General features: G+C 48.4%; 1 protein-coding gene across 2 annotated transcripts; it reads right to left on the bottom strand.

Moving 5' to 3' along the window:
- Positions 1-1,157: 1,157 nt before the first annotated feature.
- Positions 1,158-9,914, bottom strand: cd44b (CD44 molecule (IN blood group) b). 2 transcript variants are annotated; one of them, XM_003967408.3, is made up of 9 exons: positions 9,766-9,914; positions 9,461-9,647; positions 4,446-4,611; positions 4,043-4,185; positions 3,894-3,950; positions 3,509-3,775; positions 3,020-3,100; positions 2,851-2,929; positions 1,158-2,689 (listed from the first exon to the last, which is right to left on the bottom strand). In XM_003967408.3, the coding sequence occupies exons 2-9, from the start codon at positions 9,525-9,527 to the stop codon at positions 2,476-2,478; spliced, it is 1,074 nt and encodes a 357-aa protein (XP_003967457.2). In that variant the 5' UTR covers positions 9,528-9,647; positions 9,766-9,914; the 3' UTR covers positions 1,158-2,475. The 2 variants fall into 2 exon arrangements, with proteins under 2 accessions (XP_003967457.2, XP_029697206.1); XM_029841346.1 differs by having other exon boundaries at positions 9,461-9,642; positions 9,766-9,885.
- Positions 9,915-13,286: the final 3,372 nt, after the last annotated feature.

Raw genomic sequence — 13,286 nt, 5'->3', positions numbered from 1 at the left:
ACATGGCCGTTAGCATGACGACGAGAGAGGAAGGGAGTGAGTGAAGGGAGGGAGGGAAAGAGAGGGAAGGGAGTGACTTGAGCAGGCAGGATGACAAGGTGAATAACAAGGTGAGTGCAAAGGTCAGGTGTGGCCTGTGGGGGGTGGGGGGTGCAGAGCGAGCACAGGGTTCATCTTAGGGGGAAGGACAACGTGAGACAGCTGGAGCACAAGGGCGGATCCCCTCAGGTGACCCGCTGGCCGCCATTTTGTCTCGTCACCAGACAGCTCTGGCGTTAGTCTCAGGCCTCTCCGTGCACGCGGTGCATCTACATCTGTTTTACATGACGCCACTTCAAACCTTCGGGCGCCGACCTCCTGCCCAGCAAACTACCTTAATACAAACTTGCCTTTATGTTGGCTACCAAGAAACAACGCGCACAGACACGCACTGAGCCAAACCAATAAAACGGATGCGACTGATTGGGAGATCCCAGTAGATGGTGGAGCAGAGGGTCACTCCGACTTTTACTTTTCGGCACCTTCCCTCTTTGTAAAGCTGTTGTGATTCTGATGTGAAGGCAGAGCGTACGTGTGGGAGAGATACTATCAAACTAAAAAAAAGAAGAAAAAAAGGACAAGAATTCTTTCCGGGGTCTATGGTATGCATAAAGTTGCTGTTTCTACATATCAGTAAGTGTTTTACCTTTGGTGTACATATACAAATATAACTAATAAATGTTGATTCATAACTAAATATGGTCTCATACTGATTGTTTTGTTACTCGTACAGAAGCTGTTGCTAAGTTGGGACGTATTTGTACAGCCATCATTTTTTAAAAGCTCTTCTCATTTGAGGAACAAAACTGCAAAAAATAGAGGATATTCAGGTATACAGCCAGACTTTGCCAAGCTTTCGCCTACTTCTCTCCTCCATCGTGTTCATTGACTCCCCAACGCTAAATAATTATTGTCATTTGTCAGAGGACCAAATGATTCATGTCAATTGGCACTATTAAAAAAAACTGAAGTCTCTGCCTCTCCGCCTTCTCTTCTTGTGTTGACACATTCTTTCACCACATCCTTGGCGCCATGGCAACCGCTTCTTTTTCACGTCGAATGGGAATTCTTTATAAATCCATTTTCCTCCCACGTGCAAAATAATGAGCACATCAAAGGCAAATTCTGTACACATTTATTGTCGTTTGTGTCGTACAAATCTTGTCAGTGATGCGTTGGGTTCATCTGCCGTGAAAGAACCGGCCTACACACGTAACACTGAAAAGAAATTATGGAAGCAAAGTGGCGGATGGGGGGGGGGAGCAGTCAGAGACAAAAGTTGGCCTGTAATTGATGTGCAGATTTCAATGCTACATTAAAGACGTCTAGCTATCACACGGAATTATGCATTTAGCTCAGTAGAAAAACATCTTTTCTTTGTTAACATGAATGAATATAGAAGAACAGGGACACGGGGACAGAGGCTAAAAAGTTCCATTCATCAGCACCCTCCCCCTTAAGCAATTTTTTCACAGGACCATGTGTTTTCCCCCCTCCTAATATGACATATGTAACCTAATTTAGCATTAAAACTCCTGCTTATCTTCAGCAGGATAAACCACATTTTCAAGTCTAGAACTAATTAACCACCTACAATAATTCATCCGTCATGTAGTTTTGGACACAATATAATAACTCGATTTACACAATAAGATCCATTCTACTCTGACTACTGCAAAATCCAGTGGTGTACTTCAAAGATTCGGCTTTAATCAAATAGCTAAAAAAAAAGAAAAGCCCAAACCCAATAATATTCCTTTATTGAAAACGGGATATCTCTTTCTACCACTAGCACCACCGAAGCACTTAGCTAACACTAAGGCGTTTCCATAGACACATACTTTATATACAGAAAACCCAGGAACAAAAAGAAACAAAACAATGAATGCTGCATAAATTAAGTTTGCACACCACAGGTGAAATGTCTGAAATATACACAAGGCTAGCATGTAAGCCAAAAAGAACAAAACAAAACAAAAAAAACCCATTGGAATAGAGGGGGGGTAAGTCCTCCCCTCTGGTAAAACGAGCCACTTCTCGCTACTGATTGATTATTTTTCATTTAGGGCTAAAGGAGCTTGTGATTTAAAACCCAGCACATTTCTGCGGCCCTCGCCTCCACAGAGCTATAGCATGCAAAGAACTGGCACAGGACATATTCACATGATACATTAGCATGGTACGTGCGTAACGCCACTATGCGTCCGGTCGCCTGACAGGGCGCCCTACACGGGCAGAAAGGAGACCCTGGACCTCAGTCAAACACACTCAGTGCCACACTCAGTGTCCATTCAGTGCTGGCTACCAAAGCAGTTTTATATATATATTAACCTCCTTGTCTTCAGAGCCCCACCCCCACCCATACAATCTCCTAACCGTCTCACTCTGCCCCTGCGCTCCTCACCCACGCCTTCCCGCCCACCATTGCGTCTTCCCTCATGCTAGCTGGTCTTTGTCTGCCGTCTCCTCCAGCTTGATGACAGTGAACTCCTCCGTGTTGCCGTTCTCCTGGATCTTCTCCTTGTTCATGAGTGTCACCATTTCCTGTTCCCTCTCCTGGGCCTGGGAACTGGATGCCAACGCCGTGGCTCCGTTCCCCTCGCCACCATCCTTTGACGTGATCATCAGGGTCTGACTTTTGCCGCACCACCTGAAAGAGCAACAGCAGATTGGATTATTTTCACCTTTCCTTCAGGTTTATGCGAAAGATGGACTGACTACAGGCTACCGTCAGCCAGGAGATATCTTCTAATCTAAATCATTATACATGCTGTTCTGAGGGGGTGTCGGGGCTTTGAAAGGGGGCCACACCTTTTTCTTTTTGCAACAGCAACACACACAAGGAGAATAGCGAGAACGGCTAGAATGGTAAGAGTGATCACCAGCCAGTCTGTAGGGAGAAAAGCAGAAAAACAACATTGATCATCCAGATAGGACAGTAGCGTCCCAGCGAGATTGGACTATTAGTTTAGTGGCTTACTCGTGCTGCTGTCCTCTTGTTTTTTGGGCTCAGGCCCATCCGGACCCTGGACATTGCCTTTAGGGTCTCGTGGTATGGGAGCTGCAGAGGGGAAGCAGAAAACCCTTAGATTCCACTGGTAAAATCGTGTCTAATCGTTAACTTTGTCGCCTGTTCATTGAGTTTTGCATTTCCCTTGTGTTATTTTGTTGAAGAGGCCCAAATTGAGGGGACTCAGAGACAAAAATAACCGAGGCCAACACAAGAGGGCGTCATCTGTGTGTAAAGTTACTCCAATCCTCCCAAAACCTGTTGCGTGTGCACTTGGCAAATTGTCATTTGACACTGTATCAGTGCAATTTAGAAGTAAATCCTCATTTTTAATGGACACCAGAAATCTTAAAGGCCTCCAGGTTTTGAGAGTGTGTTCCTGTTGAATAAGAAGCTATTTTTTATGATCCAGATATTTATTATCCTGTCAGCAGAAGCCCCTCCGGGTGTTTTTCTTACGTTCAGGAGTCACATCGCTTCCTTTAGGCGCCGGGGGCTCGCTTTGGGAGTCATTCTTTGCTGTGGGCTGTACTTCGACTGGGTCTCCAACAGGGGGCGTCGGATCCGCCTCCGCCTCCTCAGGAAAGGGCAGCATCCCTGAACCGGGGGACTGATCAAAGTCAATGAGCGGGACGCGCTGGGTGATGTTGTCATTGGTGGCGTCTGGGTCCGTCGGAGGAGACGTGGCCGACAGCGTCGGTGTCAGCTCGTCATCACTGTCCTGATCTGGATATTTGCAAAGATACCAGTGACAACCATGAATGAGCGATGAATTACAGTCCAGAATAATTGTTCGATGTTTTCTTCCGTCTATTCGCCATAAACCAGCGTGAGTTATACTGACCTGATGGCTCTAAGGATGCGTTTTGAAAAGCTTCAGCACAATTCTTCTCAGGCCCAACTAGCATTGGGGGGAGCAGAGAGAAGGTGGGTGTTATTTACAAGCAAAACCATTTTTATCGGACTTTTCTCATCTCGCCAGGGCACCGTTACCATTCTCGTCGTAGCAAAGCGCGTCGAACTTTTCCTCGGCCTTCACGTGGGACAGGATGATGAAGCCGGTCATGTTCTTGGCACAGTTTTGGTGGGGGGTGTGTCTGAGGATGGCGATGCTAATGTTGTTGATCCAGCCATACCTGCGAGGACAGAGAGGTTCTGAGATTGTACAGCAGTGAGAGTCGGCTGTTTTTTTTTCTTTGAGAATTTTCTTCCTGAACCGGGCAGAAGTGAATCTGTTCTCAGACCGAAAAAGCAGTTCCTCTTTTTGATGGTTCCCTCATGAGTCATACTCGCCACAACGCATGTGTTGACAGACCCTTGCATGTATCCTCTATAGGCAATCTCTCTATAGGTGGAACAGAACAAAGCTTTTCAACATGACAGCCTGGAGGTTTACCTGCATGTCTCCATGTCGGCGGTGAAGGCCTCCTCGGCTTGTTCTGCACTCGCCAAGGTGGCGTTCAGCTGCTCGCACACCGTCTGGGCCATGTCAAAGTTGAGGGAATGACGGCTCTCCCCCTCCACCAGAAACACCCTGGCATAGCTGCAGCTGCGGGCATTCACTGCAGAGACAGAGAGAGAGAGACAGGGGACAGAGAGACAGGGGGACAGAGTGAAACAGGGGGACAGAGAGAGACAGGGGGACAGAGTGAAACAGGGGGACAGAGAGAGACAGGAGGGCAGAGTGAAACAGGGGGACAGAGAGAGACAGGGGGGCAGAGAGAGACAGAGTGAAACAGGGGGACAGAGAGAGACAGGAGGGCAGAGTGAAACAGGGGGACAGAGAGAGACAGGGGGCAGAGAGAGACAGAGTGAAACAGGGGGGCAGAGAGAGACGGGGACAGAGAGAGACAGGGGGACAGAGAGAGAAAGGGGGGCAGAGTGAAACAGGGGGGCAGAGAGAGACAGGGGGACAGAGAGAGACAGGGGGACAGAGAGAGACAAGGGGGCAGAGTGAGACAGAGGGACAGAGAGAGACAGGGGGACAGAGAGAGACAGGGGGACAGAGAGAGAGACGGGGCAGAGACAGGGATGCACACAGGACAGAGAGAGAGAAAGAGAGACACACAGAGGGATGAAGCGAATGGCAGATGGACAGCGAGGGAGAGACAGATAGAGACAGAGAGAAGACAGAAATAGAGGGACAGAGAGAGATGGAGAAGCAGAGGGAAGAGGGAAGAGAGAAAGACACACATAAGCACACACAGAGGGAGGGAGAGGGGGAAAGGCGGTTTTGGGTGTCATTACGTGCTGCATTTAGAAAGTTGCTGTAACCAAACCATTTTTCTCTCTTTGTTTTTGGCATTTGGTGGAACGATGAGGCAAAGCTGAAGGCATCTGGAAGGAACTCTTATTGTTTCAACTCCAGCCATAATAATCCAGACCACATCCTTCCTCACTGCATCACTTCAGCCATTTGGAAGCTTCACTTGGACCCTAAAACCTTGTGAATCTGTATGCTAACGCATCCACAGCAGTAATAATAGACTAACTAAGTCTTGAGTCATGGACTAACTGGTTCATACATCTGGCAGGGGAGCACAGATGAATCATGGGACTGTGTTTTTCCTTCTCATAGTTAGCTGTTGGCTTTGTCTGAGGCCGTCTGCGTCGTAAACCGCCATTACTCTGACCTGCTGAATGAATAATGGAACGAAAAGTTTCCCCGTGCTTAATCACACTTGAGCTGACAGAAGCAGAGAGGTTCGGCTAACTTTGCCGTGTTCATCTGGTTCTTTATGCGCTCGGCGTGAGCAGAGGACCCAAAGTTTCACTGTTGTATTCAGAAAAACATTCAACCGCGAAGAGACAAGAGGATCCTGAGACTTTACAGGATTTGGCCGTTAATCCCCAAAAGCTACGTGGTGTCAGAGGGAAATCAATATCTTCTGATCAGTGAACGGGAATCCAGTCAAATCCGTCCTGCACAAGCAGGACGCCGCATTTAGCATTTGCTAAAGCGAAGGCGGAGAATTCGGGAAAATGGAAAGACAAGAGAGCCCTGACCCACATGCATGTTTGCCTGTGGAGGTCACTCCCCAACAGTGCAAAAAGCCCCCCCCTGTGATCTTTGGGAGCCGCCCTCACCCAGAGCAACCTCCTCGGGGAAGCATGAAATGTCCGTCATGTGAAATCCATCATCAGAATAGTTGGAGACACATGACGACTTGTGCCAAAAAAGTGGTGAAAGCAAGAATGGGACGTTTCTTTGCAAACACATGTTCAGTATGAAACTCTGCCAGCACAGAGGAAGCACGCACGCACACACACACACACACACACACACATACTCGATTTGTTTGGTGTTTGGTGTTTGCTTTAGTGTGTTTCCATGGTGACGGTTGCACAAAATGTGAAAGTGCGGTGAACAGGATGGAAGCGCTGGTGATGATGACATCACTGAAACCTCAAAGATGCGCAGATACGGTGACGATTCGGGGGAAGGAAAAGGGCACATATGAAGAAACGCGACGTGTCCGTTGACGGAGGGGATATTTCACTTAATGGTGTCTTGGCCCCACAACTGGTATCAAAAGATATTCTTAATATTAAAAAAAAGTGGAAAAAAAGAGATCAAACATTCAGAATTAAAAGGTTATAATCTCATTTTTCACCAGCAGCCTAGAAATGACTGAGTTTGAACTACTGGTATCTATGAACCTTATATACAGAGACTGGATTGGCTAACCCCCCCGCCCCCCTCCTCACAGCTGCCGTGGCAGCAGCCCGCCAGAAAGCTGGGCTTTCTGCAGCAAGACGGCCACTTGAAACTGCTGAAACTGCTGGGTTGCCAATACAACTTCTTTGCTTCACTGTCAAGCACACCAACCAGAACGCAGCACAAACACCTGTTAGCGTCTCAGCTCAGGCCGCCACACTGCATCTGAAAGCCAGGAGGCCCCGCGCGACCTCCCAGGGGGATCGGAACTCACCATCTGCGAGCAGAACGGGGTTGGGGGGGGGCTGAATTGAGGGCGTTAATCAGTATGCAGAGCGGACAGTTTGGCCTGTTTTTACACAGTGGAGTAGCACACTGTCCCAGGGTTCTGATTGTCTAAACACTCACCTAACGGAGCTGAAACCAAGGAAACGGATGAAAGCTGTGTGTACAGAGGCTGAGAGGGACGGGGCTTCAAACACAATGTCTCGAAAACCCTTTCTAGCTGCTCCATGACAAACCACAGAGTTTCCCTCTCAATACCGTATGAATCCCCTTCTCCCTTGTTTTCACCCCTTCATCCCTGTTTGTCGTCTGTGCGCCATGTTGGCGCCACACAGCGCGCAGGTGCGCACACTCGAAAGGCAAATGACGGACCGGAAAGCGCAACAAACACAACAACTCCGTCACAGCTCAGTCGCAAATGGTCAGAAAGTGTTGACGTCATGTCCTGGAAGGAGCGATAGGGCTTCTGGACTTCCTGTCTTAACATTCTTCTTAAAGAGGATGTGAAGGCATCACATGTGCAGAGCCGATGTGTGAACAGAGGAGCCTCTGTGAGCGGCCCAGCGTCTCTTTGGTCACAGTTCGTCAGCTGGTTTGGGGAGATGTTGTGACCAGCATCTCGCCGTGCCGCTCTGCACGATCACACTCAAACGAAGCTGCTCAGTCAGCAGGGTCAGTGCGTAACTGCGCCTGGGTCCGGCGGGCCGGAGTGACAGGTGAAACGTGAGAGTCAGTAAAAATATGTTTGTGTCGTACACACACACACACACACACACAATCTAGACTGGAGGTCACACCAAGGACTCTCACCACCTGTTTTTCTCTTCACTGTTTCTTTCGACACCTTTTTGTTCATTTCGGGTCCGAAGCTGAGTCCTTGTTCAGAAAACTCACTGACACAAAAAAAAAAAAATCACGTGTTGAATGAATCTCTTGACCTTTGACATCCGCCCATCAACCCATCCAAGTTGGAACAGAACAAGTATTTTCTGGAAATGTCTTCTGACTGGTTGACTTTCTTGTAGGAACTTGTGTCGTCTAGATAAAATGGATAAAACAATTTTTCTTTTGGAACAGTTACTTGGATCTGCCTGTTATCTTTGACGTCCTTTCTAAATTTTAAATGTCGTCTGTTGAAGACAACACTGATAACTTGTCTAACCAGGCTTCTTGCTCAAGGCTAAAGCTACTTGAAACTACATTTCCCCTTTTTAGAAATTGTGGCATGACAATGAGCCTGTTCTTCTCTTTACAACGTGGACATTTTTGTGTCTTGGAGCATAAAATCGGCAGAAAAAAGAAGGAGATGACGAATATGTACGAAGCCTTCGGCTTCAGGATGGGTGATTTGTGAGAAAGGTGCTCTGGCAGTGAAGGAACACGTGTGGGTGTCAGGCACCAGGAAATGGCACAAACACAGGCCCCCGTTGTCAAGGTTGCGCTGAGGAGAAGCTGTTAGACCGAAAGGACAAACATGGGCAATGTTAAGGGGAAGTAAAGAGCTCAGAGTGGTTCGAGGAACAGAAGCAAAGAGGCAAAAATCAAAATCATGGTCCCTCCTTTACTGACGTAGGCAGACCTTTAGGAGCCTCAGAAAATAGAACACGATTGCATATAAGGGAACAGAGAGATCAGGGTGCGACCGAAACCCAGAAACGGAACATTATAGAGTATCAGATAGGCCCACGATCCAATGAATCATTCGAAATATCAGCACTCATCAGAATTATTGGGTGGGGGCAGACACATCAGGGGTTGAGCTGTGCTCTTCTGGAGAAAGATCACCACAAGTTCAGAAGTTCAAAGCTTCAGCCACAATTACACCCAGACCGGAGAGCAGTGAAAAAGTTGAAACCTTTGACACAAACGAGCGGCGCTGACTTCAGCCAGAGCCCAGAATCTCTGTCACCCTGAGCAACGAAACCACGCGTGAGAGACAAAGAGAGGAGAAGGAGACGGCGTGGGGTCGGCGGGGGGCACGAGCGTGTGCTTAACGTCCTTTGTGTCAGAGAATAAAACACGGAGCTTGGAGAGGGGCTCGTGGACTCTCCGGTAACCCGTGGAAACCGCCTTGCTACCTGAGGAAAGGAGCAAAGCCCCCATAAAAAAGAGGCTTACATCCGTGAAGGTGCGTGTGGCTGAGCGAGCGTGCTCGTCTCCTTTGTGTCTGTCAGCAGCTTCAGACCGCCAGACGTAAGCCAGTCTGTGCCGGTGTCGCGCTCACGCCGGCATCCACTCCAGCCACGCACGCGGCGGTGCCGGCAGCGAACCGCCTCCTCTCTTTTTCACTATTCTGCCTTTACAGAAAATCTTAGTGAGGCTCAACAGGAGGAAGGTAGGGGGAGGGGGGGCAAACAACAAACTACCAGTCTGACCATCAAACCGGCAACAAAGAAGCCAGACAGTCATTTATAATGGAGACGATGGAGAAAAAAACGTGTGCTGGGCGAAGCCACAGCCCCCCTCACCTTTCAGCTGCTCTGACCTGGAGGAGGCCAGTAATCCAAAGGTGACCCCCAGGAGAAGCGTCCACATCCTGGGTCCTGCTGACGGCTGGGCGAAGGCTGGGAGTCAAGGTGTGTGAGGGCTCTCCTGTCGTCAACCTGCCAAGAGCGTGGCGGTCTGTCTGCCTGTCCGTCTGTCTGTCTGTCTGTGCTAAGAGAGAGAATGAATGGGCGAGAGAGTAGTGAGGACACGGAGGGAGAGACAGAGACAGAGAGAGAGAGAGAGAGTGGGAGAGAGAGAGGGGGAGAGAGGAGAAGAGGAAACCTGCCTGTGAGGAGGGAGTCGATGTCAGGCGGCTGGAGCTGACTCAGACTTTACCACAACTTTTTTCTGCTCGCCGAAAAGAGGCAGAGGCTCATGTGCCACAGACACAGAGGAGGAAGAGCGGGGCGAGGACACGCCCTCCCGCCTCTCCCACACTTGCCCCACCTCCCCCACCCACCCCACATCAACTGACTGTCGTCTCGCCTCTCTTGCTCTTTCTCTTCCCACTTCCTGCCGCCACACTTTTGCAACCGATACGACGGTCCTATTTCCTGCTGTTTGGCTGCCTCCCATTCCTCCTTCCCCGCATCCCCCCTTCCCCTCCCTCCTTCCCCCTTTCACGTTCCTGACGGCAACACTTTTTGAGAGCCCATCTGGTCTTTTATTCTCCCCCCCCCTCCTCCAGGTTTCCAATTCATCCCATTTTGCCGTCTCTTTCTTTCCCGTTCGCTGTGTGTCTCAGTGGGATCCTGGTAACATCCACAGATGTATTTCATTTTCATCTTTCCAGAGATCCCAGACAATGAATCAAATAAGCTGTGCTCAGATGGTCTTTGTTTGGACTGACACCTACGCAAAATCAACATCTGGACCCAGACTGGGATTGTTAGCAAAAGTTGGAATTGCAAATGCCCAACGTGTGCTAGTTCAGAGCAGAGGAGGCAGCAACGTGGTCAAAGATGGACGGTGGAGAATCTGTCCCAGTTACACCAGTGTTTTACCACTCACTGTTCGCTGCCAAATCCATTCAACAGCCTCCAAACTTTCCACTTGTGTCAGAGAAACTCGTGTCCGTTCTTGCCTCTGGTTTAATATTTCACTTTGCCAGATGAGGAACGAGGTCATCTCGGGTTTCTGGAATCTCCCCGGCAACAGGATGCTGTTTACCGTGCAAAATCCCAAATAAAGTCAATCTGTGACAAGACCGACTGCATGACTGGTTTGTGACGTCCTTTCCAGCCCAGCAGTGAATGTGTAATTACTCAGCGGGAGCAGTAAATCTGCAGTCACAGAAGGAGCGTTTTCTTTTTCCACGGGCTCATTAAACTCCACGCTGGAGCTCGTTCAGCCTACAAGCCGGGACGAGACGGGAACCAGGACAGACGTATGATAAGCTTTGAGAGGCTGAGTCTCACAGCTTGAGGACCGAAGCTTCCGCCTGGGCCTGTGACAATGGTGCTGGGTCTTTTGGCAGCCTGGGGCTGAGCATGCTGGGGTGGGGTTTGTCTTTGGGATGTTGGGCGGGTGCAGAGCTGGTCACGCGTCAGGCGTGGTGCAAAGCATCGCGGATGTTTCCGGCCAAAAAGACAACGGCAGTTTTCTGCAGATTGCTTGCAAATATTTAACACGTGGAGGGCATGAGCAGAAGACGCGACCAAGCTTTAAATAAATACTTTTTTAAAAAAAAGCTGTCTCAAGAGACTGTTGTCAGGGTAACCTCTGTGTAACTCACCACATCAACAAAGCTGAAAACCAAAACAGGCACGAAGTTTTAATAACTGCATTTCCAGAGCTACACTGCCTTTTTCATGCCAGGAGAAACAAGGCTTTTTTGTGCAATTTGTGAGAAGTGCAAGATATCATTAAATAAACAAATTGACTTTTGCCAGCGTCCTCTGGCCAAACAGTTAGTCCAACCCCTGAACTATGTTTAGATTGTGACCACACAGTTGGTATCTAGAGAGAGAGCTTTATTTTCTTCTCTTCCTGTGAGTATTTAAGCTGACTGCCACATTTGAATGCACAGGATGTGCATCCTGAGTGCTAATGAGCTATGAGTGCTAATGTTGGCAGACATCATATGTAACATCTGCTGGCATATATTTTATAAAAATGCACTTTTAAGGAGGTTAACATGCTATTTAGCATCAGGAATTCCATCTGAGGTGACACACAGAAGATTTTCAGGAATAAAGTACATCTCTCTTTCGTTATTTTGCTGTTTTTGATTAAAAAAAAGGAAGATCGTCAGCATATGAGTTAATTCTCAGAGAGTTTTGAAAGCTTATATTAGTCTACCAAATAGCAAATCTGAGATAAGATCAAGAAATGCTTTCACTGTGGGTCTTCACAGTCAAGAGATCTAATATGAGGCTTCAATTGTTCAATTGGAGACGTCTGTTGGATCGTTTCCATCGGCAGACATTGGATCCGTTGTTCAGTCTGAAACGCCAAAACAATCAAACACTAAAAATACTCGCATAGGACTGAACAAAAGGCAGAACAGGAAAGGGAAAAGGAAAATAATGAGCTAAATTAGCAACAATGCTAAATAAAAAATCCCCAAAAACCCAAACAAAGGGAACAATCAAACGAATGGTCACGGCGAACAGAGGGGTGATCTTTGGAGGAAAAGGAAAAACAGAAATAGTGAGTGTCTGAGAGTGCAACCTCCGGGCAGAGGTTTCATTTTATATTTAAATGTCGAATCCAAACCAACTCATGTTGGTTCATCTGAGGCAAACACAGCAGAATCAGGCTTGATTCTAATCGCGCACGTGGGCGTGCATGTTGCTCAAGAATTGCAGAATTTCTTTGACAGCACATATTTTGCTCCATCTTCCCTGTGAACACTTTTTATTTGACATAAATCTTCTTCTCCCTGTTGTTGGAATCCAAATCATTTATTACTTTTCCATCTGCTTCCTCTGCAGAGACCTGAACCAGTTTTATCTGGTGAAACACTGACCCAGACTTTAAATACGGCCCCCTCCTTAAGACAACACTTTCTGTTGTTGATGAGTGAACAAGATCCAAGTCAACATTTGACGCCAATATAATACAGGGAACACCAACGTAACCAATAGCAACAGCAAGTTAACTTTGCATAACTGATTCCCCAGGTCAATATCTTGTGGTGACGACACGGGTTAAAATAAAACAGGAAGAAAAAGCTCCAAGAACAAAGAGTGCCTATGTAGACGCCTGTCAGACGTCCTTGCGGCTGGGAGTCCTTGTGGTCGCTGACGAACGGCAGATTGTCGGCATTCCTGTCCAATGTGCTTTTACTTCCCTGTGACCAGAGCAATCGCTGGAATGTGACTGGGAACGACCGTAACATTTCCATATACAGTCGGTCCAGGATGAACGGGCTAAAACAACTCTACGGTCTGCAGCTGAGTGTTTGCACAGATGTGGCGGGACGAGGAGGGAGGCCGACGCGGAGCACCCCCGTCTCCGCTCGCCCAGGCCTCATGGGAGCTTTGTGCAGTGACAACAAAGCTTGTGTTTGGTGCTGGGTGAGCAGAGTGGGCGTGTTTGCACAGCGTCTGTCACATGGGTTCGGTCTGGTCGCCAGGAATGCCTGACGCCTGCGTCATTCCCTGAGGTCTGCAGCGGAGTGAGGAGCGGCAGGCAACGGCACAGGTGGAGTGAGCCCGGGCGCCACTGGCCGCTCACTTCGGTCCACTTCCTGTCAAACCGGAACAGGAAGCAATTAAAGGTGTGGACGCAGAAGACGGGACCTGAGGCGAATGGTGAAGTGCCGAGGCTGAGGGGAAAGCTGGAGACTGGGGGAAATCCTGG

Source organism: Takifugu rubripes, chromosome 9 (assembly GCF_901000725.2).
Source record: "Takifugu rubripes chromosome 9, fTakRub1.2, whole genome shotgun sequence".
Taxonomy (NCBI): domain Eukaryota; kingdom Metazoa; phylum Chordata; class Actinopteri; order Tetraodontiformes; family Tetraodontidae; genus Takifugu; species Takifugu rubripes.
This window is presented reverse-complemented; position numbering and strand designations above follow the sequence as displayed.